Below are 27,622 nucleotides of genomic sequence, written 5' to 3'. Positions count from 1 at the left end.
GTCCTTCTAACTGCTCAGTTTGTGACTATTTTTAAACAGTTTGCCAATAGGAAACTCCTGATAACACTTGCTACATATCATGTTTTAATTGCTTGTACAGTTAACCTTTAATTTTGTTTAGTAAGGTGTATCAAACTAGGACTTTTTGAATTGTAAATATGTGGTTTTATTAAAATAAAGTCATGTAAAATTGTTACCTATGTTCACTGTGTACTTTGGTTTAACTGACATTTTTGCTTTGAACTGTAGCAGAAAGTATTTTAGAATATATTTAGGGCTAGTGAGACACAAATCAAGACAGGGGATTTACTCTCCTTGGGGGATTCCAAAATTCAGCATGTTCTCTCAGACTTGCTGGGAATCCCAGCTGTGCTGCACTTCCTGAACCCTGAGCCTTGACCTCCCCACCATAAGCCTATTTGGCTATGAAATCAGGCAACCACATTTATTTATGCTGTACTAGCTGCTGAACCAAGGCCCCTCACACTCTGAGCTTTTAATCTACCCACCACCCTACCCCCAGACAGGGTTTCTCTGTGTAGAGATGGCTGTCTTGAACTCACTCTGTAGACCAAGGCTGGCCTCAAACTCAGAGATCGCCTGCTTCTGCCTCCCAAGTGCTGGGATTAAAGGTGTGTACCACACCACCTGGTTATGAGGTTTTTAAGTTTTTTTGTTTTTTTTGTTTTGTTTTGTTTTTTGTTTTTTTTCCAACTCTGGAGCTATTTGGAGTTTGGAAGCTCTAACTTCCAAACTCAGGAGTGCCAGGGATGAGCTCCTTCCTGTAAGCTACTTAGGAAAATGGCTGTGTATGTAGTAGGATCCATAGGCTACTTGGAACCAGATAGGACAAATGCTTGTATATGTCACTCTCCTTCCAAACCCCCACTGCTGTCACCTCTAAACCTTCCAAGGCCACTGGGAGATGGCCTAAAGTGTTCCAGCCTCCAGCAGGGACCTACACAGAGCCCACCTTCTTCCCCTTTAAACCAATGGTTTCATTCTCCAAATCACTGTTCTCTGCAGGTGATGGACTGTGGAGTTGCTGAGAGCTGACTGGCTGCTCTGGCCACACCAGGCTCTGGGCCAAGTGTGATACCCGAATTATTAATTAGTCTCCTCGGCAGCCCCATGGAAGAGACTTCTTGTTCCCATTCCAAGAATATGATACAAAATGCTTGCTCAGGCTCCTACAGCAGATTGGTAGCAGCTGGCATCTATACCATCCCTGAGAGAAGTGCTGCTTCTGGATGCTTTCTGGAGAGGTCATACTTGCTTTGGACCTTTTGGAACCTGAGCACAGGTCTGGGTAAGCCCCAGATTCTTCCAGTACTTCCCAGTGTGCGTTGCTGGCTGCCTTCATGTGGGGCCAGCAGTTAAGACACCCTACCTTTCATGGGCCTGTCTAAGAGGGGAGGAACTGCTGCACAGGAATCTAAGTGTCATTACTGAACCTTGAGCATAGCTTTCAGGTGAACAAGGGCAAAGGACTGCCCAGCAGAGGGCAGCATTATAGCCTAAAACCAGTTCTTAGATGGGACATCATCAAGACCTGGATGGGCTTGAATGCATTTGAATGGAAAAGAGTAGATATGCTTTGTGTGGGACTAAATATGCTGTGAAATATCTGGAGATGTTCAAGCCTGCTACCCAAGAGACATGGCCATGGCATATATTTCTCTTCTGTCAGCACTGCCTATAAGCCCCCCACAGCTCATACTGGAGTGGTGTGATGCTCCCTGGTCTCTTTACAAAGCCCCATCCCCCACCCCACCCCAATTCCTACACCTTGCTGGGAGTTTCATATGGCATGAGGGAACCACCTTCTCCAAACAGCTTTTTGTCGCTGTCTTAAGAGTTCTAGTAGATACTACTCCTAACCAGAAATAAAGCCAGACTGCAGAGGGTAAGAGCAGAGCCCTGGAGTTGAATCTCAAGGTCAGTGGCCTAGCATCAGCATTTAGAAGCTCTGTGATCTTGGAGAAGTGTCTCCCCCACCCCCGTGTAACTGAAGGTTGAGGGACCCAGGTCTTTTCTACTGGCTTATGAAAGATTAATAAGAGACTGAATTGCCCCATAAATTTGTGGATATTCTCCAGGCAGCTAGATTAGTGCTCTTAGCCTATAAACTTTTAGTATCGTACGTGAGAGAGGATGGGGGAAGGGGAAGACACAGACTCACTTTGTGGCTCATGATATTGGAATTATATGTGAGCAAGCAAGCCCAACTTAAACTGGTATGTGGCTGTACATTTTCCAGTTCAGCACTGGGGAATCAACTCAAGGCCCTGCTCATGCTAAACTAACACTCCATCCCTTAGCTACATCCTCAGGACTTTTGGTATCTTCTGCTTGTGAACTCATAAATTTAAAATTGTTCCCTTGAATATTTTCATAATATATGCATATGTATAAAATATATGCATACCAATATATAGTATATAAATATATTTGTATATATAAATACATGTGTAAGATGGGTACAGAAAAGCACAAAGGAAAAATTCCTCTTAATATTACCACTCAAAGGATGGCTCATCCTTTCTTTTTTCAAATGGTTCTCCATTTCATGAGGCTTAGACACATGTCCATCCTACGTTGGTTGGATCAAAGTTTGGGCATTTCTGTGTTTTCTAGGTATATGTGTAATTTTATTGAATTGGGATGGTGATGCATGCCTTTAATCCCAGTACCTGGGAGGCAGAGACAGAGACAGACCTCTGAGTCTGCATTCACCCTAGTCTACAGAGCTGGTACCAGAAAAGCCAGGGCTACAACAAGGAAACCCTGTCTTGCTTGAACAATAAAACAAAAAACAAAAAAATCCTAGGGAGTTCAATTCTATTAAAATATGCACATATTTTGTCATTAGGTGAAAATAAGGATATATTGAGAGGGGGAGACAGACTAGTCACTGCACAACTCTGAGGTGCTTTACTTTCATGGAATCTATGTCACTTGCACTCTGGAACCTTCTGAAGTTAAATACATGAGCTGGGCTGGATGGCATTGGCTCTGATACTGTATGGACAAGTAGTTCAAACCCTAGCAAAACCCTAAGTGATAGCTGCAGATGAACTTACACAAAACCTATTTCTACTTACATAGTTTTAAGAATCTTAATTGTGGCAAGTCACCAAAATAAAGTTTCCTTTCCCAATACCTTGGGCTGTCTCTGAGTAGGTGGCTGAGTTCTAGACCCTCCTTTGATACTGAAGGAGACACTTCTCATTCATAAGACTCAAAATAGCAAGCAGAATGTCTTTAGTACCTACATTTTTTTTCCAGGTCCTGTACTACTTGATGAGATCTGGTGATCAAGCACTCATCTGAGATCTAATTAGAACAAAACTAATGGGGAAATTATCAAATGAAGAGTGTCTTGTAACTAATTGCAATGCCTCTAGCATGAGGGGCTGTGATCAAGGGCCCACTGTATAATACTTAGGATACACTAGCAATTTAAGTCATGCTAACCTTGGTGCCCTACATGATCCACTTCTCACCATGTTTATTGTTCACAATGAAGCATTCAGTTTCATAGCTGATGGGTAGGAATCAGCTGAATGAATCAAAACTCTGTAGGACACCATCACAATGGAAACGCCTCTGGCACTACTGACAGTTTTACTCCAGAGCCTCCCCAGCTACATAACCCTGTGAGTCCCTCTGCTCTTAGTTGGAGGCACAAAGACAACTGCTTTGGCCTTGAAGGATAGGGTAAAGGAAAAACCAAAACTAGCAACTAAGTGAGGGGGATGGAAGAAGTCAGCTTTTTGAATTATCCTCAGTAATGCATTTGTATGGTGCGATATAAAAGGTTTTCAAGCCATGAAAGTCAAAAAAGGGACTTTTAACTGTCATTGACTTCAAAGCCAATATATTTCAGCAAACAAAAGTGTGTCATTCATCTGAAGGAAGCAGGGTTGTACAGGGCCAACAGTCAGATTGCTGATGCATGTTTTGGCTCAGAGATTAAGAATGCTTGTTTTAAAAGCATAAGGATCAGGCTGGTGAGATGGCTCAGTGGGTAAGAGCACTGACTGCTTCTTCCAAAGGTCCTGAGTTCGGATCCCAGCAACCACATGGTGGTTCACAACCACCCATAATGAGATCTGAAGCCTGGCATCTGAAGACAGCTACAGTGTATTATGCCGGAGTGAGCAGGGCTGGAGCAAGCGGGCTGTCCTGAATTCAATTCCTAGCAGCCACATGATGGCTCACGTCCATCTGTACAGCTACAGTGTATTCATATGCATAAAATAAATAAATCTTTAAAAAAAAGCATAAGGATCTGAATTCAAATCCCCAGCATCCACATAAAACAGCCAGACTTAGCCTTGCATGCCTGTAACCCCAGTGTTGGGGATCAGAGACAAGCAGATCCCAGGATCATCATGCTAGCTGGACAGACTAGCCCAAACTGCAAAGTCCCAGTTGAATAAGAGACCCTGTCTGAAAAAATCAAGATAGAGTACAGTAGATGCCCCATATGTTCCTCAGGCATTCATATGCCCACATACACCTGCACACAGAGAGATGGGAATTTGTGAGCTAATCGAGACAGTGATTCAATACTCTTAAGTTTAATTAGTACAAAGATGACGAGTCATCAGATCAGTGCATAGAGATTTTCTATGCCCACTCATTGAACCTTTAAGTCATCCTTAGACATAGGTAAGAGGCAGCTCTAACAATCCTTTAGACTGGGGCTGCTTGGCTATAAAGGCGCTTCATCAGTTGGTTTAATCACCCCACTCTCTAGATATATTTTTCTTAACCTCATGTAGAACTACTGCTAGCTGGATGTGTTCAGCAGGAATTTGAAAGCTGGAAAACAGACCAAAAAATAAAATTTCATCCCAACTTCCACAGAATGGACAATCAGATGCAGAGGAGAGTAAGGGACAGTTTTTGGAGTTGAAGTTTTGCCGGCTGTCCCGTCAAGGTCTGTCAAGATGGGAGGAAGGTTTTGGCTTCCCTGATCTTTTGCTTCACCCCTTTGCAGGACAAGGTGAGCCCGGCGTGATGGCGCTTCAGGGATTCCAGGCGCCTATTGAGCATTTCTGTCTTCTCCACCTTTTCTTCCAAATCTCGGAGGAGTGATTCCTTACCCAGAAGCCCACATTTCTGACTCAGTTTGATGTTGTCGATTCGCAGGCTGTCTCGGGATTGTTTTGTCTTCGTCAATAGGTCTCTTCCTAGGGCCACCTGGGCATCCACTTCCGAAAGTTGTGCCTTTTTGCATGAGTTCTCCATATCTATGAAAGACAGCTTTTCCTTCACGTGTGTTATAACCTGCACGTTGCTGGTCACTTTAGTGCGCAGTTTTAAAAGTTCCTCGTTTCGTTCCTCTACTTTCTCGTTGAAGGTCTGGTTCTCAATTTTGAGCTGTTCAAAGTCGATGAGGAGCAGCCCCTCAGCCAAGTCCTCCTGGGCCTTCATCCTGGTTTCAAAGTGTACCAGGCTCTGCTTCAGTTGCACGTTCTCCAGACGCACGGCGCTCATCTCCTTCTCCTTTTTATCCTCCAGAGCCTGAAGCTGTTCCACCTCTCTCAGAGCAGCCTGGCGCCCACCGCGCATGCGGCAACTGCCCATGACTTGCATCACCACCTGCTTCTTGAGGGCCTGGAAGCGCCGCCACTCTTTCTCCACCTTGGTCTGCTTCTCCTTGCACTGCTGCTTCAGCTCACGCACCTCGTGACGGTACCACTCCAAGTCGTCCGCTTCTTGTTTTTTCAGTTCCTCCAGCATGGCCAGATAGCGCAAGTACGTTTGCTCTTTCTCGGGAGATTCTGGTTCAGCGCTCCTGTCCACAGGTTCCGCGGCCGCTTCCAGACCCTTCTTGCGTAGGGTCTCGTGAATCTTCTGCTGTAGGTACATATTGTAGCGCTGATAACGGTTCCGCTCCACGAGCAGGGAGTGGTACTGCTCGACCAGCTCACCACGCAGCTGCTGCTCTTGCAGCTTCCGCACATCCGCTGTCCACTCAAACTCCTCCTCACTGTCCTTCCCTTTCTCTACTTTTTCCTCCTCCTCTTCCGTCTCCTCTCCGGGGTGAAGCTCTTGTGAGGTTTTCTTGCGTCGATCTCGATCTATCGCCTCGATCTCTTCACTCTCTCTCTTCTTCTGCGGCCCCTTTGCTTTCTCTTTCGCAGCTTGTGGGGTCGGAGCAGCCGCCTCCTCGACAATCGTGGTCAGCGGTAGAGAGGGTCGGAACCGTGACTCCTTCCTCTTCTCCCTCTTCTCTTTGCCCTTCTGCTTCTCCAACCTGTCGGGTTCCTCGTACTCTTCCTCATCTTCGTCCTCTTCCTCCTCGTCCTCCTCTTCGTCTTTGTCCTCTGGCTCCTTGGACTCCGGCTCGGTCTTGGGCTGGGTCTGTGGCAGACTCTCTGGCTCTAGGGACTCGGCCTCGCTCGCGGCCTCTACTGCCTTGTCCTCGGTCTCAGCGGCCCCCGGACTTTCCGAGGGCTCAACATGGGCGTTATCGCTCCCCTCCGAAGCCTCTGCTTTCGAGCTGTCCGACACCGGCTGGGTCTCGGTCTCAGGCTCCGGCTTCTGCTCATCAGGGTCCGCCGGAGTCAGAGGTTCGGAGCTAACTTCGATCTCGGGCGGCTGCCCGGCCAGGCCTTCCTCGGCTTGGCCTTCGCCTTCGATGTCCCCGGAGTGGCTGTCCATGTTCGACCCGCTGGCTCGGGTCTGAGGCCGGCTGATGCCTGCTGTTAGGTTTCCCGGGGCAACCAGGGCGCGCGGTGGGCCCCGCGATTGGTCACCCGCCTTTCCTTTCTCTCCACCTCCCGGCAATATTAGGCCAATGAAGATCTGCGAACAGGTGAAGGGAGGCGCTAATTGGATGCTGGCTCGCGAGGGGCGTGGCGCACACGGCCTACTTCCGGTCCGCGCCCCGCCGGCTGACAGGCTTAGGGCGGAGCCTTGCGGCTTCTCCAGTCCATGAGGCCGCGGGAGGCGCCGGCGCGCAGGCGCAGAGCTAAAACACGGCTGTCCGCGAGGGGGCGCGCGCGGGGCGCCTGCGCGATGCGGCGGGGAGACAGCGGCGGGGGCGGCGGCGGCCGGGCCGGGCCGGAGGGCGCCTGCGTGCTGAGGCGGGACGCGGCCCGCCTGGCCGGCTCCGGCGGCGCCTGGGCGGGGGCGGCCGTGGCAGCGGCCGGCAGCGGCGCGGGCGCGGCGGGCGCAGCGAGCCCGGCAGGCAGCGGGGCGCTGACGGCCGGGGGCGCGGCGGCTGCGGGCCGGGCGGCGGGCGAGCGGGGGAAGATGGCGGAGCTGGGTAAGAAGTACTGCGTGTACTGCTTGGCCGAGGTGAGCCCGCTGCGCTTCCGCTGCACAGAGTGCCAGGACATCGAGCTGTGCCCCGAGTGCTTCTCGGCCGGCGCGGAGATCGGCCACCACCGCCGCTACCACGGCTACCAACTGGTGGACGGCGGAAGATTCACACTGTGGGGTCCCGAGGCGGAGGGCGGCTGGACCAGCCGCGAGGAGCAGCTGCTACTGGACGCCATCGAGCAGTTCGGCTTCGGCAACTGGGTGAGCGGCGGGCTACGGCTAGAGGGAGGGCACGGCAGGCTGGCTCGGTGCACGCTGCGGAGGGCCGCAGGTGGTCGGGTGGTTCTGCCCGAAACATGTTAGTTACCAGCGGCCACACAGCTGGTAGAGCAGGGCCTTGACCCATGGCCCCGACACGAAGCTGTCTGCCCTTCACACTCGTCCTCAAGAGGTGTGCATTGAACGCGGGTGGAGGGTAGGCCCTGAGCCTTGCCAGGCTTCTCCTTGAGTCAGATGGCAGCAAGCTAGATCCCACAGTCCTTGCTGAGTTCCCCTGTTAAGGTTGCGTTCTCCTGGGCATATGGGTGGGGAAGGCCAGAAGCCTGGGCTGCCCGTCCCGCCTGCACTTGGTCTGCATTCGGGGCTTCGTGTGCTTTCTGTGTGTGTCAGCATGTGCCCTGTGCTCAGGTTCTCTATGAGTAGCAGTATCTTGATTAGTTCTTAGTCTCCACAGCACTCAGGACATGGTGTGATGGGTGGGCAATAAAGAATGAACAAAGGCGTGTTCCTGAAGAGGCATGGATACTGGGGTCTGCTTTCTAGCTGTCAGGTTTCTGTAGAGGTGGCTCGCTGGTAGCAAGAGCCTTCGTGTGTGCCAGCCAGATAGTGTGGTGGGCTCCTGGTTGTTCTCTGGATGTCTCTAAGGAGCTCTCCTTTCTATTCCTCACCTGTGTTAGGGAAGAGATCTGGCTGCATTGTCACCATTGCCTCCAGGAATATGTAACGTCTTCAAGCTTTCAGAGAAGCAGGGAGCTCAGCATGACCCTGTCCTGTCCAGACTCTTTCCTGGTACGTTAGGATCCTCTGACCCTAGCTTCTCCAAGCTTCCCCTACTCCAGCCGTACTGCCCTCCAGTAACAGATCGTCATATAATGAGTGACCTTCTGGACCCACTTCCCCACTTAGGAAGGATTCTACTCAAGTGATGTCTTCCCGTTGGCCAACACTGTGGCTCCTCCTCTCCAAAAACAATGGGTTACTTTGTCTATAAGTGGTGTTTATTGATGTGTATTGAGCATCTGCTTTGTACAGATCAGGCAGCACGAAGGACCTTGAAGAAGAGCCTCAGAGCTGAAAGTATGGTATTCATTTGCTCTGTTCCTGGAGCTTGTTGGCATACCTGATGATCCCTCTCTACCTGATTGCCCGTGAAGACTCACTTGTCCTCAGTTACACACAGAGCCAACCTAAAGCCATCAACCACATCCAGTTGGTCAGTGGTCATCTATTTAAAATATGTGCATAATGTAGCTGCTAATCCTGGTCTGAACCACGATGGTGCTATCACTTCTCGTGGTTTTATCTTTCTCTTCCTTCTGTTCTATAACCCTCTCACACACGAACATAGGGCTTTAAAAGCATAAGCTGCATCTCTTTAGCCCTCTGCAACTTCAGTTCTGCTTCTTAAATTACACTCCAATGCCTACAAGGCCTGACAATGTCTGTGGCTCTCTGTGAGCTCACGCTTACTCCCTTGATCAGTTTTCCTTTGAGGTGCTCTCACCTCAATCAAGACTACTGACTGATCTTTGTCCTTGCATGTCACTGCTTCAGAGAGCCTTTCTTTCTTCACATCATTCCTCCAGCACTTATTTTCAGAGTAGCCAATGAAAAGAGTGAGAGTGTTAGTTCCAGGGACCCCAGCACTGAGCTTGCTTTATCTCTTTAAATCTGGACTGTATTCAGGGAACCCTGCAGAAGAATATAAGAGCCAGAGGGCGGGAGGACACCAGGAGAACAAGGCCCTCTAAATGAGCTGAGCATAGCTCAGATGAACTCAAATGAACAGAAGCTGAAGCAACAAGCACAAGGCCAGCATGGGTCTGTACCAGGTCTTCTGTGTATATATTTTACTTTTCAGTTTAGTATTTTTATGGGACTTCCAAGTGTGAATGAGTGGGTCTCTGCTTCTTGTGCCTTCTCTTTTGCTTCGGTTGGTTTATCTTGTCCAACTTCAATGTTTTCTATCTTACTTTGTTAAAAAGAAGAGTAATCCTGATCTGTCTAATGTTTGTGCCCACTTGTGCAGTACAGTAAGAAGCACAGCACTCGGGAACTAAAACATGGAAAATGTGGGTAGACACACAGGCTGGATGGGGAAGGCCTGTTCTGAAGCAGCTCTCTCAGGCTCGAAGGCCAGAGGAGGTTATTCAGGATGCAGGTTCTCATGAGGCCCAGTCTCAGCTTTGGAAGAAGTAAAGCCCAAGGGGAAGAGCCTTGGGGCTTGGCTTCCTGTGTGTAAGTGCATGGACTGCTACCTGCTAAAGCAGCAGGAGTCTCAGGGCCAGGCAGAGAGATGCAACCAATGAGCCTCACTCAGGAATAGGAGGCTCTGTGACCCTATCTGTGCTCACATAGGGTCAGTTGCTTTAGTCCTCTGAGCCTTGTTTTTCTCCACCAGATGCACTACAGCTTGGATATATGGCTCTTTTCTGAGCTTGTATCCTACTACACTGAAGCATGTTTCAGTTTGGACCTGTGTAGAGCCTGTGCCAGCTCTGTTGTACCCTTTATGTCATGTGACTTGCACAAGTAGCACTGTGGAGGTGAATTTATGTTCTTTGTAGTTGAAAGACAGCAACTGTGAGAATATAAGCCACTTGCGAAGAATTCCATAGCTTTACCCATGACAGCTAGGTGTGATTATAATTTGGGCCTCTGCTACAGCACTAAGAGCATTAAGTAATGTAGTTGGAGACCAGAAGCTTACTGGTACAGTTGGGGGTGTGGTACCACCAGAATGCTTTCCGCCAGCCCTAGCTGAGACCTGTATCAGTCACAGAAGGGCTCATACCATAGAAGGGAAGTTGACTGAGGGAAGAGGTGGCCTTCAGCAACACACACAGATCAGGCCTGCCAAGGTACTTAGAGGCTCCAGATATCTGCTCTGTGGTGGGCTCTGGAACACATGAGAACAAGCATGCAGACATTCAGAACTTCAAGATAATCCAAGCTTTGGTAGATGAGCCATCAATTGTGTTTCTTGGTTCTAAAGACACTGGACTGTCACAGAAGAGGCAGTTTGAGAGGACCAGCTCCTCTACAGGGGCATCCATCAGGGGAAAGTGGGCCTCATGCCAGCTTATGTGGTTTTGAATGTACTAAGAGGAACCAACGGAGAAAGTACTTGTCCCTGGGGGCAGGTGGAGTAGACTCTTTGGATGATAGTTGACACCCACAGTCTGAACCATGCCCAATGTGCAGATTGCTGCATTGTGCATTCATTTCCCTACCCATTGGCATGTGTTCAGCAGTCTGTTATGTGTTAGCCCCTCTGGAGAGGTGTTGCTGGGTCAGCTATAACCTTGCAGTGTGACTGAGTAGGACTCTATCCAGTGTTGAGAAGAACAAGAAAAGGCTGCATAGGTGGGGAGGCAGCATGGAGGAAGGAGATACTTTTTGATCTAAGAGTTGGTTGTATTTGTGGGCTAGGCAGAAGCTATCATAGCTTGCCTGAAGTAGAGGGCTGAATATGAGGACCCTTACTATGGAATGGTAAAGGAACATAGGTGAACTTGTATAGAGTCATGATTGGAAAAACCTTAAGCCCCAGCCAGTGTGTGATTAGGGTGTTAAAAACTTGGCTTTAAAGACACTGGACTGTCACAGAAGAGGCAGTTTGAGAGGACCAGCTCCTCTCCAGGGGCATCCATCAGGGGGAAGTGAGGCTTAGGCCAGCATATGTGGTTTTGAATGTAGTAAGAGGAACCAGCGGAGAAGGTTCTTGTCCCTAGGGACAGATGGAGCACCCTGGGTAACACATATATACCCAGGCTGAAGGATGTGCCAGGTGCCAGACAGAGTTATAAGGGTGTTAAAGCTGATACCCATTGCCTGGTGCCAGGCCTCGAGGCAGGTGTGTTGTACTATTCCCTTATTCCTCCAATTGCCCCACACTCTAAGGCATATCCTTCCCCCTCATCCCCTCTGCCTCCCACTTACTGTGAAAAGCCAGCTGTACTAAAAGGTGACCTTAGCTAGAATCTGGGCCCAGGTCTTTGTGGCCCATGCCTCGGTGGATCACTGATAGCATAGTACAGGCCCACTGGTGCCAGGTACTGTCTTGCCATCTATAGGAGCTCCCAGGCTGTAGCACCATCGTCCTTTTCACCAGGGCAGACTTTCAGGGTTAATTGCAGGAGTGAGGCACCAGCCTATGTGTCTGACAGAGGATTGGTAAACATGATAAGGACAGACTAGAGGACAGAAGATCCTTGGTAGTTAAACAGCTAGGAAGTCATGTAGAGCACTGACTTCCAATTGTTACCTGAATCAGTCTAACCAGGGGAGTGCACTTAAACACAGAAGAGGTTGGAGCAGTGCCCAAGAAAGTGAGGTCTCAGGGTTGTCCAGGACCTCAGAAGAGAAGTGTGAATTGGCTGTCTCAAGGCCAACTGTGTCCTGTAAGGCAGGAAGAAAAGTCATGTCTAGATGTCCCTTGGCATAACTGGCTGAGATAGCCTGCTAGCTCAGGGAGCTGGTGGTGGCCCAACCTGCCTTTTTCTTGGCCACACTGTCCTGCTGTCCCTCTCAGGACTCTGGGATGGTGTGATCTGAGGGTGCACAGAGCCATGATGAGGTAGCAGGTGCAGCAGTGGCCTAGCTGTGAGAGCTCACTGGGGGCTTGAGAGGCCAACAACAGCTTTGTCCAGCACTGACTATCTGGGGATGAGGAGAATGAGGTAGAACTGCCTAGGAGCACTTTACTGTGTACATTGTGATCAGTGCTTTGTACCTGCCTTCCCCTGGGTGGCTTCAAAATGCTTTCAGGGGCATTATGTTTCCTTTTCCCCTGGCCTTGTAGGTGCTGCCTGCTTCCTGGCAGTCTCTTAGTGCACCTCCCCAGGAAAGGGGGCTGCCTTTGGATTTTGCATCTTTAGATAGAGGATCCTTCATTTGACGGGGGGGAAAAAGGGCCCAGGGTTCCCTCTACACAGAAGATACACGGTCCTTCCTACCCCAAAGTCCAGCCTCAAACCTTTTAGGAAAGAAAGGCTAGCCCCTGGCTATGGCCAACCTAAGCCTGATTTGTGCCTCACAGTCCAGTTGCTGGAAGAATAAAGACAACAATGGAGTTAAGTGTCAGCTGGGTTGTGGTGGGGTTGTCTACTAAAGAGGAAGGAGAGGAAGGAAACTGTGAGGCCCGCCTGAGTCAGTCAAGGTGCTGGAAATGTCAGGAACTATGTGCATAGCACCCTTTCACCAGTCAGATTCAGGGCCTGCCATCCTGTGGGGCTCGAGAGCTGGTTGAACCAGAGCAGTGGCTTATAGTCCAGTCTTGATGTGTGATCACAGTGTCAATGAGTCTACAAAGCAAAGACTCATTGGCACATGATGCATTGACAATCAAGAGGCCTGGGGTACCAAGAATGTGGTGACAAGCAGTACTCCTAGCCAGACTGCTAAATTTGAGATACACAGTGTTGACTGGCCATGTACCCTGTGGTAGGCCACCTAAAGGTTCATTGACCTTGAGCTGTGGGTAGTGAGAGCACTGCTCTCTTGGGGACAGCTGTGAGGTTTCAGTGAGATGACCTATGCAGGTATACTTACCTGCTACTTTTAATTGGACTACAACAAAACCTCTAAGAGGAGTCGTCACAGGCTGGGAAGCCCAAGAGTGAAGGGAAGAAGAGGTGGAGCCAGAAGGAAAGCTTTGGAAGACTATGCACTTGGGCCACGTACACACAAGTACACTCACAGTTTGAGTGATAGTTCCCAATAGCTGGAGTAGTATTGCAGATCACAGACTGCCTGGGCCCTGGGTACTATGCTTGTGTCTCCCAATGCATCTGACCTTTCCTACTGCCTTGTGAATGGGACCTCAGCTGAGAATCTCAAGTTCTTGGGTTAAGTGCTCAGATAATCCAGCCAAATCAATGACCCCCAGGTTCTGTAAGAAACCAAAGAAAGTGGAGAAGGATTAAGAAATAGATTTGACGTCATCCTCTGGCCTCTGCACTAAATACACACACACACACACACACACACACACACACACACACACACACACATGCACGTGTATGTAGATCTTTGAAACTGAGAAACCTTGTTGGCCACACTCTGAACACTTCACCAAGGCCTAGAGGAGCATCTCTGAGAAAACCAGACCCTGTCTGGCCTCAGTGATTGTGTCTTTGCTGGACAGGATCAGAGGCTCTGTGAGGATCAGCAGCAGCCAGCCATAGTGATGCCTTGGTGTTTAGGCTGCTTCCTGAGAGGAATAAGCTGGGGTGAAGTTAATAGAGACATTTAAAGTTGGAGTGGGTTTTTTGTTTTTGTTTTTTGGTTTGTTGTTTGTTTGTTTGTTTGTTTTGTTTTTTCAAGACAGGGTTTCTCTGTGTAGCCATGGCTGTCCTGGAACTCACTCTGTAGACCAGGCTGGCCTCAAACTCAGAAATCCGCCTGCCTCTGCCTCCCAAGTGCTGGGATCATAGGTGTGTGCCACCACTGCCCGGCATTAAAGTTGGAGTCTTGTAACCCCACTCACTCACCCAGAAGACCAGAGTCTATCCCTTGCTGTAATCTTCACTTTTCTCCTTAGGAGTCTTAGGAGAACCTGCCCCCATGTCTCAGAATTGCTCTCTTCATTTTGCTTTGTTAAGGTTAACCTACAATGACTCAGACCAGTGGAAGGGTCCAGGAGCTCTCTGCTCCATGTCCCATAAAAGCCCAGTTGGAGGGCTGCTTATCTGAATTAATCCGTTTTACCTCACACAGAACCTAGCTTATGATCAGGACAGCCATCACCTCCAACTGGCCATCAAGGGCATAGAGATTAGATCAGACATGACCATTTGGGGCCCAAAGCAACTTGACCCCCACTAAGCTGGATATAGCCTGCAGCTCAAAAGAGGTATTGCTGGTTCTGGAACTTGTGTTGAGAATAGCAGCTGGGAAATGAGTGTGCATTTTGAGCAATTACTTTCTGAAGTGGCTTTAGTGGTTGACTTTAAGGAAGAGGCCTCTTGGCAAAAGGAAAAGATTGAGGGAGCCATTCAGTTTCCTTTCTTGCAGAAGTGGAGAATGCTTTCAAGCAGTGGTGGCACTGCAGTTAGCCTCTGTATACCTGTCATCTCTAGCCACCTAAGAGAGGAACAAGCTTCCAGTCTAGAACCTAAGGCTGGAACATAGCCAAAGGAGTCCTGGCCTTTTGTCCCAGAGTGCACAAAGAAACAGTCCCCTTTGTAGTCATTCTGCATGGACTTGCTTTGCCCTCTGGGTAAGCTGGCAGGTCTGCTTTCTAGTCTGAGTGAGAAGTGTGTCCTCTGACACCATATTGTCTTCAAATGTTCTTCAGGATTTGCAGTGGGTAAAATGTCCAAGAGCATATGTTTGGTTTCTCTTTAAGAAATCAAAGAACAAAGAATGACTTTTAGCCAGCTGTCACCAGCTCCCATATAGCCTTGCACAAGTCTATAGCTCTGGATCTTCCTGCTCAGGTACATCTGTGTAGGTTCCTTTGTTAGGATGAATACCTGTACATCTTTCAGGGGTGTGTGTGTGTGTGTGTGTGTGAGAAAGAGAGAGAGAGAGAGAGAGAGAGAGAGAGAGACAGAGACAGAGAGAGACAGAGAGAGACAGAGACAGAGAGACAGAGAGACAGAGACAGAGAGACAGAGAGTGAGGAGAGAAAAGTAACAGCATGAATAGGAAGTAGCTCAGATAAAGCTTTGTGAGATGGTGGGAGGAACTTGAGTGAAGTGGCTTGATGGTCTGGCTTTTGTCATTATAGGAAGACATGGCTGCGCATGTTGGTGCTTCACGGACTCCCCAGGAAGTGATGGAGCACTACGTTAGCATGTATATTCATGGGAACTTGGGCAAAGCCTGCATCCCTGACACCATCCCCAACCGGGTAACAGATCATACCTGCCCCAGTGGAGGCCCTCTCTCGCCTAGCCTTACCACTCCTTTGCCCCCATTGGACATCTCTGTGGCTGAGCAGCAACAGCTGGGCTATATGCCATTGCGAGATGACTATGAGATCGAGTATGACCAGGATGCTGAGACACTCATTAGTGGGTTGTCTGTGAACTATGATGATGATGATGTGGAGATTGAGCTAAAGCGTGCCCATGTAGACATGTATGTGCGGAAGCTGAAGGAGAGGCAGCGCCGGAAGAACATTGCCAGAGACTATAACTTGGTACCAGCCTTCCTGGGCAAGGACAAGAAGGAGAAGGAGAAGACATTGAAGAGAAAGATCACCAAGGAAGAGAAAGAGCTGCGACTGAAACTACGGCCACTCTACCAGTTCATGTCCTGCAAAGAATTTGATGATTTATTTGAAAACATGCACAAAGAGAAGATGCTTCGAGCCAAGATCCGAGAGCTGCAGCGGTACCGGCGCAATGGCATTACGAAGATGGAGGAGTCAGCCGAATATGAGGCTGCCAGACATAAACGGGAGAGGAGGAAGGAGAACAAAAACCTGGCCAGCTCCAAAAGGGGGAAGGAGGATGGCAAAGACAGCGAGTTTGCAGCCATTGAGAACCTTCCTGGGTTTGAGCTACTGTCAGATCGGGAGAAGGTTCTCTGTAGTTCATTGAACTTGAGTCCTGCACGCTATGTGACTGTGAAGACGATTATAATTAAAGATCACCTCCAGAAGCGGCAAGGGATCCCCTCTAAAAGTCGCCTTCCCAGCTATCTGGACAAGGTCCTAAAGAAAAGGATTTTAAATTTCCTCACAGAAAGTGGGTGGATATCCAGGGATGCTTCCTGAAGCCAGATGATGCTAAAGCAGCTTGTGAGCCAAATGATCTGGGGTCTTCCCCAACATTGTTGCTCTTTTAAACAAATTGAGTTCTTTTTTCAAGGCTTAAATTTTTTTTCATGACCTTCTGGAAGAAGCAATAGTAGCAATCTTAAATTTGACTCATGGGGGAGATAAGCGTGTGTCTTTTTAACTTAGTCCTAAGGTAATCCTTTCAGAAGACAGCTTGCCTTTGTGTTCCTATGAAGACTGTCCCCCACCTTGGATGAGTCCCCTTTATTTCATGAGCCTTTCCCTGTTTGGGTTTAGATGCTGTTATGCTGTGGGAGCCAGGAGCTGTGTGTTCCTGCTATCAGCTTTTCCCTGGTGACACAAGCTTTACTCAGGTGGGCTGTTGTTGGCACCCCTTTGCTGAGCCCACTGCTGCCCGCCCTCCCCAGCTGACACCCCAAGCACAGCCCCGGCACACTGCACTTTACCGGGAGGCAGACTGTGCACAGAACCCTCTGCTGTGGAGGCCAGAGACCACCAGGCCCACTCTCCATTGAGCCACTTAAGATGAGCCCCTCATTTGCACACAGTGACCACATGAGCTTCCATTTTCCAGACAACAGCCATTTCAGGCCCTCAATAGTGCTTGCTTCATCTTAGCCTGGCCCAGCCCAGGCTGTCTGGGCAGGCTCTCTTGGCACATTCCTGTCCCCTTTGACTGGGAAAGCAGTTAATGGAAGGGCTACAGGGTCAGATGGGGACTGCTTTTCGCTGCTGTGAACACGTAATACTACACCTGACTTGGAAGACCCTTTTGAGTTCAAGACAGAGTGTGCAGTGTTGAGATGGGGCAGTAGGTGCTGAGTACTTCCACTACCATTGCAGATCCCCTTTCACTAAATATAAGACATGCTAGCTAGCCTGGCTCAGTGAGCTGATTAGGGTATGGCAGGGGGCCTAGGAGCATCCTGCCTGTGCCTTGGAGCCTGTGCGCTGCTTTTGTATATGATCTTGCAACAAACTCAGAAATGGCTCCTTCCCAGCCCTACTGAAAAGCTTGTTTCTAGGGCCTTCTTCAAGGATTCATATGGTACCTTCCTTCTAAACTTGAGGAAGGCGTTTGTCTTCCGGCTGCTCAGGGCTCTCACGCCCAGACCCTGCTTTAGAGTCCTGGAGTGACCACAGCCCCTGCCCCCATCCCTGAGGTACAAGAGCCTGTTTACCTCATAGAGTGTTTGGGCTCAGAAGTAAAAGTGAAGTTATTTTGAAGAAAACAACTCATTTCCAAGGATGACATGACGACGTGCCTTTTCATTTTACATCCTCTTTCCCCTAGGGTAAGTTTTTCAGCATTAAATGAAACATTTCAAATATACTGTATATGGCTTTAGTTGTAAAGTGCATTGTGGGCTAGCAGGGGAGTGCCCTGTGAGCCAGGCCCGGATTTCTCTTGACACCAGAAGATGCTGAGCAATGGTGTCAAAGGACCAGCTCCACACTGCCCCCTGCAGTTGAATAGTGGACAGTAGCTGGTGTGACTGAACAGCAATGGGATAGTTGGTGCTCAGTGCCTAGTTAAGCCAGTGGTTCTCAAAGTAGGGTTCCCCAGGCACTGTCAGAAATAGTCATACCCCATGTAACTCTCAAAGCAGAGATTTGGGGCTTCATTAACAGGGACTAGCAGGGTGTTTTTCAAACCGTCCCAGTGGCTGGGATGCAAACTCATGTTTGAGAACCACTGGTTTTGTCCTGGTGTCTCCAGCACCAGAGTCCCAGCTTGGTGAGGTTTGAAGTTTCAGTGTGTCTTTTACAAAATGACAGCCAGACCTTCAATAGCTTGAGAAGCAGAGGATTCTGTCAACATGTGGCCAAGGGCTATTGGACAAAAAGCTGTGCTTAAGCAGGCATATAGTGTGTGTACATCTTTCGATGATATAAATTTATTTGGGCGTGACTGTTTTAAAACACCATAATGAATGTATAATTAATTTATGTTCAAGTATTAATATTGTTACAAGGGAAAAGTAATATTAGGATTGTTTGCTCTCCTGTCTGCCCCAGCTGTTTCTGGCATATTACTCTTTGTTAGCTCAGACATTGACATGTTTGTATTTAATTCTCTTGATAAATTAGCTACATTACAACCCCATGGAACCAAGTCTTTTCAAATTTAAACAAACTGTCTTTGAGTCAGAAAAGTTAGATAAATCTCCAACTGTTTGAAATAATGCTCTCTGGGAGGCCAACATTCCAAGAATGTATTAAGAACTGAAACCCTACCATTTTTATTATTCTTTTACATTAAATTGTTGAGAACAGTTGTGTCTGTCTGCTTCTTGATCCTCCAGCTACTCAGCACACTCTGCTGTTAAACCAGCTTCTGACCCGAGCTGCTGTAGCATTCGGAAGGCCCTGGGGGCCATGCAGTTACACATCATGGGGAGTCTGATCCTCAGAGTGCCAAAGGTGATTTCCATGGAGCAGGGCCCATATCCAGCTGCCTCTGGTTAGCTGATCAACAACTTAGCCAGCTATGACCTTGCTGCTTCCAGTCACTAGACTTGCATGTGGCTGAACAAAACCTGAATTTCCAGGGGAAATGTGTGCATATCTCCTGTTAGTGCTGACTGATTAATTTACAAATATCACATATAAGCTAGTCATACCTGATTGTTCCAGGACACCAAAACCAGGGTATGCAAGTGGCTCATATAAAGCAGTAGGCACTGTCTCCATATTATCTATGCATTCTCCATAATGAATGCCCTATACAGACTTAAAAATCCTGTTCATTTTTGCTGTCAACCATTCTTAGCCTCCATTATTGTGTTTGAGTGCAGGTGGAGGTCAAAGAGCACTCCTTGGGACTCCTCCCCCTTCATGGGTTTCCACAGACTGAACTCAGGTTGTTAGACTTGGCAGTAGGCACCTTTACTGGCTCAGTAATCTTACTGGCCTCTGACAGTTTTTCTGCAGTCTGACATGGAGCCTAGAGACCTTGCATAGCTTAGTGCTCTTCAGCAGCTTTAGCTGAAAAGGGCCGACTACGAAAACCACAGGAGTCTGATGGTGTACGCACTTATGCAGGTAAAGGCATATTGCCTCTGCTGTGTCATGATACCCTTCATCTGGCTTTTGTTTTGTCTAAATAATTCAAGGCAGCTTAAAGGAAGAAACATGGTGATGAATTTGGGAAAAATTACTCGTATCTTCAAATACAGTAACAACAGAATACCCATCCCCACCTCTGTGGCTTTACCTGTTCTGCCCTGGCTTCTACACTATGGTATAATAAGTGCCTTACTCGATGCTGTTGCATGGCTTCCTTTTAGATCACCATTTCATCAGCTTTTCTGAGCTTGCTATAGAGACAGGGAAGAGTCTTGGCTGGTAGGAGCCTAAGTTAGCTTCTCATGTGTGTTGTGGCTTTGGCTCCCTGGCTTTCTCCTATGAGCTGTATTATAACTATACATAAGGCCAAGTGTACAGCCCAGGCTCATGCAGCTCCAGGCTTGAAGAGCTGTGAGCTGAGTAAGCCAGGCTTTCTCCTCAGGAGCTTACCAGATCTCCATTAGATGACAAAATCCAATACCATAAAGTGGGAAGATAAAAGACAAGCCTTCTAATCCCCTTACCCACAACCTACAAAGTGGGAATATCTAAAGCATGCCAGCCATGCAGCTTTATATTCGAAATGGTCTGTTCTGATAGTGTATAATGTCCTTAGCAACTACTTAGCTACATACAAGAGTATAAACGGAAAAAGCTAAAAATGTTCAAACTCATGTCTTCCTTTCCCACTTCAAAGGCTAACGTTCACAATAGCTAAATACTATCTGATGGGGAACAGTTTTGTGCACTGTGTATTCAGATGTTGACTACTGTGCCAGAGATTGCCTATGCAAGGTTGCCTTACTCACTGCTGTTGCATGGTTTCCGTGCATGGTTGCAGTCCAGATGTTGGCATCATCAAGCATCTCCTATCTCAGTGTTGTGCAAAATTGTTTTCCATTACCTGATCGGTTAATAAAGACCTGATCAAGCCGGGCGTGGTGGCGCACGCCTTTAATCCCAGCGCTTGGGAGAGGCAGGCGGATTTCTGAGTTCAAGGCCAGCCTGATCTACAGAGTGAGTGCCAGGACAGCCAGGGCTACACAGAGAAACCCTGTCTCGAAAAAAACAATAAATAAATAAATAAATAAATAAATAAATAAATAAATAAATAAATAATAAAAAGACCTGATCAGCCAATGGCTGGCCAGAAGGTCACCAGAGAGTATCACTATGAGAGGTTGAATGGAGCAGGAGCAGCCTAAGATAGCAGGTAATGGGGCATATGACTGGGTGTTAGGCAGCATGGTCAGGCTAGAATAGATAAGAACCCTGCCCAGGTATAGTGCAAGATGCTCATTAGTAAGTACACCAGGATTCCACGTCATTTCAGAGCAAGGACAGGCATACAAATCCCAGTACTTTTACACCTACTTGTGAAGGAATGTGTACTTTTGAAGGTCTTAGCTTCAATGGCAACAGTGTTTCTGGAAGGGAAGACTGAGTGGCACCATGTGAGTGGCACCAGTGCCTTGACACTCAGAGGTAGACTATGAAGCATAAATGTAGCCAAAGACCTTTTATTTAAGTAAAGTACTTAATCACCAGGTGGAACAGATATAATGTTTAGCACACTACTCCTGAGGCTCCGCTGGCCCTCTACTGAAGTAGGTAATGCTAAACTCAGTGACCAGACTCCTAGAGTCCCTGACAATGTGCAAGCAGCTTCATGTTCTGCTTAGCTTACTTAGGATTTCCAACAAGGCTGGGCAAGGGTCAAATATATTCACAGATGAGAAATTACAAGCCTGCCCTTCAAGTTCTAGCAAGTGACCTACAAAGTCCAGGGCCTGGAGGGAGGGAGCTAGGCGTCCTTCACCACCCCCACCAAAGCTGGCCTCAGGGTACGTCCATGCAGCTTGTAGCCCACCTTACTAACTAGTGCCACGGTGCCTGGTTCTTTCCCCTCCACAGGGGTGTGGAACAAGGCCTCATGTTCATAAGGGTCGAACTTGGCTCCAATTGGGTCAAGCCTGAGCAAGCCGTGTTTTGTGAACACTTTCTGAATCTGGACTTCAGTCATCACAAGCCCTTCATAAAGACTCTTCAGGTGAGGGTTGTTGTTGCTGATCTCCTCCTTTGGAACACTCTGGGTTGCCTTCTCCAGGATGTCTGCAACCTCCAGCAAGTCCTTGCAGAAACCCTGGATGCCTGCATGGAGGAAAAGATGGTCTGCACTTAGTCTCAATTGCATGGGCTCCTTACACGGGAATGTTCGTGATTCCTGGTCAAATCACATACCACACAGTACTTTAATAATTTAAAATATCCAAGGAGTCTTCTCTGGGATAAAAATGAGTAGGAAAGGAAGAAAACACAGATAAAAAGGGAAATTAGCTTAACGTGCCCTTGAAGCTCCCAAACCAAGGTGGCAGGCCATGGCCAGCTAAGCAGTAGGTCAGCAACAGGTGACAGCAGTGGAAGGCCCGTCATGCTACATGCTGGTCACAACTGCAGCCCTGCTCCTCCTCCTTAGAGGCTGCAATGTCTGCTTACCATATAACTTGGCCTCCTCCACCAGCTTCTGGCTTCTCTGCCGTAGATTCTCAGTATCTGCCAAAGCACGTTTGTATTTTTCCTAAGGAGGAGGGTGCATTATGTAACAAACTGTGTAAGAAAGCCATTCTGATTTTGAAATGATTCAACACACTCCAAATCAGAACATAAACAAAACCTGTCATTAACTAAGATTTTAGACAAAACCAGGACAGTTTAGAAGAGCAATTTATACCTGTGCTAGTGTCTACAGGAAGCAGGGAATGTTCTACCCAAGCCCACGATGGGAAAGAGCCAGAAAGTCCTTAAGTACTGATTGACACCTTTGTCACGTGTGAGGGAAGAATGCTACTTTCCTGTCTAACTTGAGGGTGTGGAAGCACATCACTAGTGGTCACCAACCTCAGTTCCTGCTTCCCAGGATAGGAAGGAAGATCACCTGGTAGGAGATCTCAAGGAGGCTGAGCTCACATGCCTAGCCAGATAATTACTAGGGCCAGAGATGGCCCTTGCCCCTCTCCACTGTCCCTGTAGCTACCTATTCTGACCATTTCCAGCTTAATGTCCATTGGTGGACTCCAGAGATCTCTACTATACCTCTGATCTCAGTTTTCAGGCAGTCATGGAGCAAGGCTTACTAAGACAGCTTCTTATGGTCTAGCCTTGGTGACTTGGGAAATTCTGCTAGCTTTTCTGTGTCTCATTTTCCTCATCTATAAAGGGATCACAGTGCCAGCTAGGTAAATGACACTACAAATTGCCCACATCCTTAAGGAACTTGATTGGTGCCTGCTTTTTAACATAGAGTGGTAATTGCTACCACTGACTCCCATACTCAACTCCTGTACATAGAATCTTCTGGTTCTCTTCCTGAGTCCTAGCTCAATCATAACAAGTAGATTTGTTTAGAAATCTTCATTTATATAGAAAACACCACAGTATTAACATTGCAAAGCTGACACAGAAACTCCCCAGGTCAGAAGCAGAGGGTTTGAATTCTAGTTCCTGTTTGGCAGTTGGTTTGCTACCTGGGTCTGCTGCAGACAGCAGACAAATTATTAAATGGCTTTGCTCTGTCATCTGTGAACTTGGACCATGTCATATGGACCATGCAGGCAGCAATCCAGCAGTGTGCACACCCTGAGGGTTCTTACCATGGTCTCCCTCAGCTGCTCTTCCAGCTTCACCTTCTCTTCCAGGAGGGGCTTGTCTGCAGAGGGTGGATCTGTCTTTGGCTCACAATGACCCAAGTCCTCTTCCAGGTTCTGGCCATTGTTCTTCTGTTTTGTGGCTGTGCACAACAAGCGAGGAGAAGGCCTAAGGAAAAGCCCACACATAAGTGAAGATAGCCTTTTAGCATGCTAAAGACAGAAAGCAGACTTTTAGAAATTTGGGCTTTTGATATGGCTCAGTAGGTAAGGGTACTGGCTACCAAGCCTGACAGCTAGAGTTCTATTCCCAGGGACCCACATGGTAGAAAGAGCCAATTTCCCACGAGCTGTCCCAATCTCTACACACATTCACTGTACAGATATGCAACCCCTTTCTCCTAACAAAGGACATTAAAACAAAAATTGTAAGTTTGGGTCATTTCAAACTATTTGCTAGAAAAGACTTAGACCTCAAAAGGCAACTGTGACACACAAAAGGCATGTGCTATGAAGCTGGGGGAGTGTCTCAGTAGGTGAAGACTGCAGTGCAATACTAAGACCTGAGTTTTTACTACCAGAACCCACATAAAAAAGCCAAGTATGGCCGGGCAGTGGTGGCGTACGCCTTTAATCCCAGAACTTGGGAGGCAGAGGCAGGCGTATTTCTGAGTTCGAGGCCAGCCTGATCTACAGAGTGAGTTCCAGGACAGCCAGAGCTATACAGAGAAACCCTGTCTTGAACCCTCCCCCCAACCCCACCCCCCAAAAAGAAAGCTAAGTATGGCAGCACACTTGTAGTCCTAGTCTTGAGGAGGCAGAGACAGGCAGATTCCTGAAGCCAATGGCCAGTGACCCTAGTCAAATCAAGACCTTCAAGCTGGTTATTAGGTTAAGGTACTAGCCACCAAGACAGTCATGACAGTTCAGTCCCCAGGACCTATATGGTGGAAGGAGAGAACTAATTTCTACGAGTTGTCCTGACTTCCATACATTTGCTATGGTCCCCAACAAGTAAGTAAATGAGGGTGAAATTGAGGCAAGATACCCAATGTGCTCACATTACATACACCACACAAAGAATGTGGATGTCTTTTTAGGTGTGTCAGCATGAGTGTATGCCACATGAGTGAAGTGTCCTAGGAGACCAGAAGAGGGCATAAGATCCCCTGGAGCTGGAATTACAGGTGGTTGTGAACTGTCCAATATGAGTTTGGGTCCTACAGAAAAGAAGTAAACACTCAATCACAGAGCCATCTCTCTACTGCTGCCCCTATCCTAAGAGTCTTTAACAGTACATGGCATAGGTGGCTGTGGCTGCCCCATTAGGTGTTTATTAATGCACTCTGATACTCACCAGCTAGCAGGATCACCTGACAAAACAGTTCACAGAAAGCAGCCCTGCCATTAAGTAACTTGTGACTATGTACAATCTGTAATCCACCCTTGACCTATCTGTGTCCCATTGAGTCCAAGCACCCAGATCCCTTTCATAGAACAAGACTCACTGTATATCCTGCTGATGACAGTGGCCTAAGTAAAACTCTTGTCATCAGACAGAAAAAGTAAACACCCAAAACACAATGACCTATGGCTGCAGGGAAACCCAGGAGACTTTTCTGAGCAAGGGCCTCACAGTGTAACCCTGACTGGCTTGGAATTTGATATGCAGAACACATTGGCCCCAAACTCAACAAGGCTCTGACTGCCTCTGCCTCCCAAGTGCTGGGGTTAAAGGAGTGGACCACAATGCCCAGCAAACTGATTTAACAAAATAGAAGAAAAGATGTATTGCTATTATACTTATTATGTGCACGTTTGTCTGTCCCTGTGTGTCTTTGTATGTGGGTGTCTGTGTAAGTGTATGCCACATGAGTTTGGGTGCCTATGAAAGCCAAAAACCACTGGAACTGCAGGCAGTTGTGATCTGTCCCAGTGTGGTGCTAAGAACTAAACTTAGGTCCTCTGCAAGAGCAGCAAGCACTCACAGCTACTAAGACTTCTCTCCCTAGTTTTCTTTCTGAAGTATTTGTTTACTCAGAGTTTGAGTCTGGCCATAAACTTGCAATCCTCAAACCTCAGTCTCCCAGGTGCTGAGTCCTGGAATGGCAGTGTGCATGTGCGCTCTCCTGTACAGGTCCCCAGCAGGCCAGGTGAGTTACAGAGTAGAGTGGGCAAGAGAGAGAATTTCAGGAACTGGGAATTACTTGGACAGAGTGAGGGAAGTGGGAGTGCTGTGCAGAGGAAATGGAAAGAGAAGTCCAAACGAGTCCTGGAAGTGAGCCTGAAGTGGCAGCCAGAGAGGTGTGGGGTCTCCTGGGTCTGGGGTTACAGGTGGCTGTGATATACCCAGTGTCAGTGCTTAAGCACTAAGCCCCATCTCTCTCTGGCCCCAGAAGTGACCCTTTAACTTTATTTTTACCTTTATGCTTTTTAAAGGCTAAGAATCTGGGCTGGAGGGTTGGCTTGGTGGTTGAGAGCATGTTACTCTTATAGAGGCTCTGACTTTGATTCCCAGCTAACAACTATCTAACTGTAAGAGTTCCAGGGTATCTGACACCCTTCTGAACTCTGAAGACACTAGGCATACACATGGTGCATGGACGGACATACATACAGGCAAAACAACCATTACACATAAATTTAAAAAAGAAAATCGGTAATTAATTTTGAAAAACAAAATTATGCTAAGAATATAAAAACCTATGAAATGTGAAGCCTGCCTTCACTATGAATTATTTCCACCCCTGGGAGTGACAATCACAGCCTTTCAGCAGACCAGTTTTGCTGTACAGATCATTTCATGGAAGGAATTCCTAGGGCTATGTCTCACAGAGAAGAGAGAAACCAAGCTTAGGGATACTGTGGAGTTATGACTTCCTACTAGAGCACCTTTCTTCAAAACCACAATTTTTGAGACAGACATGAGCCTAGCTGGGGGGTGGGACAGGACCGGATGGGATGGGAAATGGGGGTTCTTTCCTGTCAACTCTAAATAAAGCACCACAAATAGGAAATGCTTCTACAGGAATACTCCAGACTCCTCACTGCTTTGCTCCCAACTCTTTGTACAATGGAAACCTGTTTTCATCCTGGAGTCACATTTAAGAGATCATCCACCTGCTCACTCTCACCAGATGAAAAGGCCAGCTCCCATTCCGCTCAGTTTCCACAAGATTCAGGCAAAGTCGGTTTTTTGTTTGTTTGTTTTTTTTTTTTTTTTGGTTTTTCGAGACAGGGTTTCTCTGAGTAGCCCTGGCTGTCCTGGAACTCACTTTGTAGACCAGGCTGGCCTTGAACTCAGAAATCCACCTGCCTCTGCCTCCCAAGTGCTGGGATTAAAGGCGTGCGCCACCACCGCCCGGCTTGTTTGTTTGTTTTTAAATCAACCAAAAACTTGGTGCTAGCAGGGAACAAGCTAAAGATACCGAGCATCTTTGGAGGTGCGACTCAAAAGCCACGAGTTAAAGTAAAAAATTTATTGGCAAAAAAAAAGGGGGGGGCATTTGTCTATATATAAACTGCGCACACACTAGCTTTGTTGCTCCTTGAACCTCACATTCCCCGAAGGCCAAAAGCGGGAAATGTGAGGGACAGTGGAAAAACCCCATAAACCAGGCAGCACACATCCTGGTCTGGATTAGGGATTAGCAACCCCAGGCCCTGGGCAGGCGGGCTTCTGCCTGGCTGCCTGACCTTGGGCAAGTCTCCCGATTCTGGGGTAGTCTTTTGCAATTCCAGGAGGGGTGGTGCCCCTATGCCCGTGAAAGTGCCGTGAGCCGCCAGACAAGCAAATGGCGGAGCCTTCCACTTGACGCATTATCCAGATCCCCGCAATTACGCCCTAGCCGCCCTACTCCCTCCTCGGCTCTTGAGCCCAGTTCGCGCAGCGCCGCACAGTAAACACCGGGACACCGCGCGTTTGGGCCAGGCACCGGGACCCGACAGTGAGGATGTGACTTCAGGGGCGCACGTGCACCGACTGAGGGGACTAGACCTGCTGCTTAGACCCCCACCAGAGCTCTCGGCCGCGAGTGAGGACGACGCGGAGGAGGGATGCTCTCTTACCTGAAGGACAGCGCCAAAGCCGGGAGGCTGCGCCGCGCCAGCCTCACACACCGAGCCGCCATGATTGCCCCCGGGGTCGCGTCACTGCGCCCACACTGAGCATGCGTGGACGCCCCTACACCGGTTTTCCCACCTCCTGCTGCTTTTTAGCTAATCCGTGACCGCTGTTGTTCTGATGGACAGATCATTTCCACCAATAATTGAGAGTCATGACGGAATACGGTTTCCCTCTTCTCCGTGGGCGGAGACTGAGGCTTCTGGGAGCCCCGGAAGGTGAGGAGGTGAAAGGTGAAGTGGGAGGGGTGGAGGGAAACGGAGCTTCTGTGGGCGTGGGCGCGCCGGGGAATAGCCAATGACGAGGAAGAGCGCCGGGGCGGGGCGGGAGGCGGCGATCGCTGGGCCGGGACCCCGGAACTCGTTCCAGGTGGCTGGTGCTGGCTTTAGGCTCCTGCTACCTTCTGCCAGCGGAACGTGGGTGTCCCGGGAAGGGATGGACCCCATCTCTACTATGCCGCAAGCGCGTTGTGTC

At 48.3% G+C, this 27,622-nt stretch overlaps 3 protein-coding genes across 4 annotated transcripts; 1 reads left to right on the top strand and 2 right to left on the bottom strand.

Moving 5' to 3' along the window:
• Positions 1-4,570: 4,570 nt before the first annotated feature.
• Ccdc96 (coiled-coil domain containing 96) lies at positions 4,571-6,772 on the bottom strand. Its single transcript, XM_031341847.1, has one exon. It carries the CDS (start codon positions 6,676-6,678, stop codon positions 4,954-4,956), a length of 1,725 nt encoding a protein of 574 aa, XP_031197707.1. The 5' UTR covers positions 6,679-6,772; the 3' UTR covers positions 4,571-4,953.
• A 277-nt stretch (positions 6,773-7,049) lies between these two features.
• Positions 7,050-18,588, top strand: Tada2b (transcriptional adaptor 2B). 2 transcript variants are annotated; one of them, XM_031341848.1, is made up of 2 exons: positions 7,050-7,542; positions 15,296-18,588. In XM_031341848.1, exons 1-2 carry the CDS (start codon positions 7,273-7,275, stop codon positions 16,286-16,288), a joined length of 1,263 nt encoding a protein of 420 aa, XP_031197708.1. In that variant the 5' UTR covers positions 7,050-7,272; the 3' UTR covers positions 16,289-18,588. The 2 variants fall into 2 exon arrangements, with proteins under 2 accessions (XP_031197708.1, XP_031197709.1); XM_031341849.1 differs by lacking the exon at positions 7,050-7,542 and adding an exon at positions 8,593-8,773.
• A 2,297-nt stretch (positions 18,589-20,885) lies between these two features.
• Positions 20,886-27,345, bottom strand: Grpel1 (GrpE like 1, mitochondrial). The gene is made up of 4 exons (XM_031341960.1): positions 27,094-27,345; positions 23,032-23,194; positions 21,878-21,959; positions 20,886-21,532 (listed from the first exon to the last, which is right to left on the bottom strand). Exons 1-4 carry the CDS (start codon positions 27,153-27,155, stop codon positions 21,186-21,188), a joined length of 654 nt encoding a protein of 217 aa, XP_031197820.1. The 5' UTR covers positions 27,156-27,345; the 3' UTR covers positions 20,886-21,185.
• Between the last annotated feature and the right edge of the window lie 277 nt (positions 27,346-27,622).

The sequence above is a fragment of the Mastomys coucha genome, unplaced genomic scaffold (genome assembly GCF_008632895.1).
Source record: "Mastomys coucha isolate ucsf_1 unplaced genomic scaffold, UCSF_Mcou_1 pScaffold22, whole genome shotgun sequence".
Lineage (NCBI taxonomy): Eukaryota > Metazoa > Chordata > Mammalia > Rodentia > Muridae > Mastomys > Mastomys coucha.
The sequence above is the reverse complement of the archived record's forward strand: the minus strand, read 5'-3'. Positions and strand labels throughout refer to the sequence as shown.

What these genes read in the sequence shown, in the direction of transcription:
- Tada2b (XM_031341848.1), top strand. Translation starts at nt 7,273, where the DNA reads ATGGCGGAGCTGGGTAAGAAGTACTGCGTGTACTGCTTGGCCGAGGTG. An exon ending in AGTTCGGCTTCGGCAACTGG is followed by an intron (nt 7,543 to 15,295) that starts GTGAGCGGCGGG and finishes TTGTCATTATAG; the next exon opens with GAAGACATGGCTGCGCATGT.
- Grpel1 (XM_031341960.1), bottom strand. Translation starts at nt 27,155, where the DNA reads ATGGCGGCTCGGTGTGTGAGGCTGGCGCGGCGCAGCCTCCCGGCTTTG. An exon ending in GCTTTGGCGCTGTCCTTCAG is followed by an intron (nt 23,195 to 27,093) that starts GTAAGAGAGCAT and finishes GCTTTTCCTTAG; the next exon opens with GCCTTCTCCTCGCTTGTTGT. An exon ending in AGCAGCTGAGGGAGACCATG is followed by an intron (nt 21,960 to 23,031) that starts GTAAGAACCCTC and finishes CCTCCTCCTTAG; the next exon opens with GAAAAATACAAACGTGCTTT.
- Ccdc96 (XM_031341847.1), bottom strand. Translation starts at nt 6,678, where the DNA reads ATGGACAGCCACTCCGGGGACATCGAAGGCGAAGGCCAAGCCGAGGAA.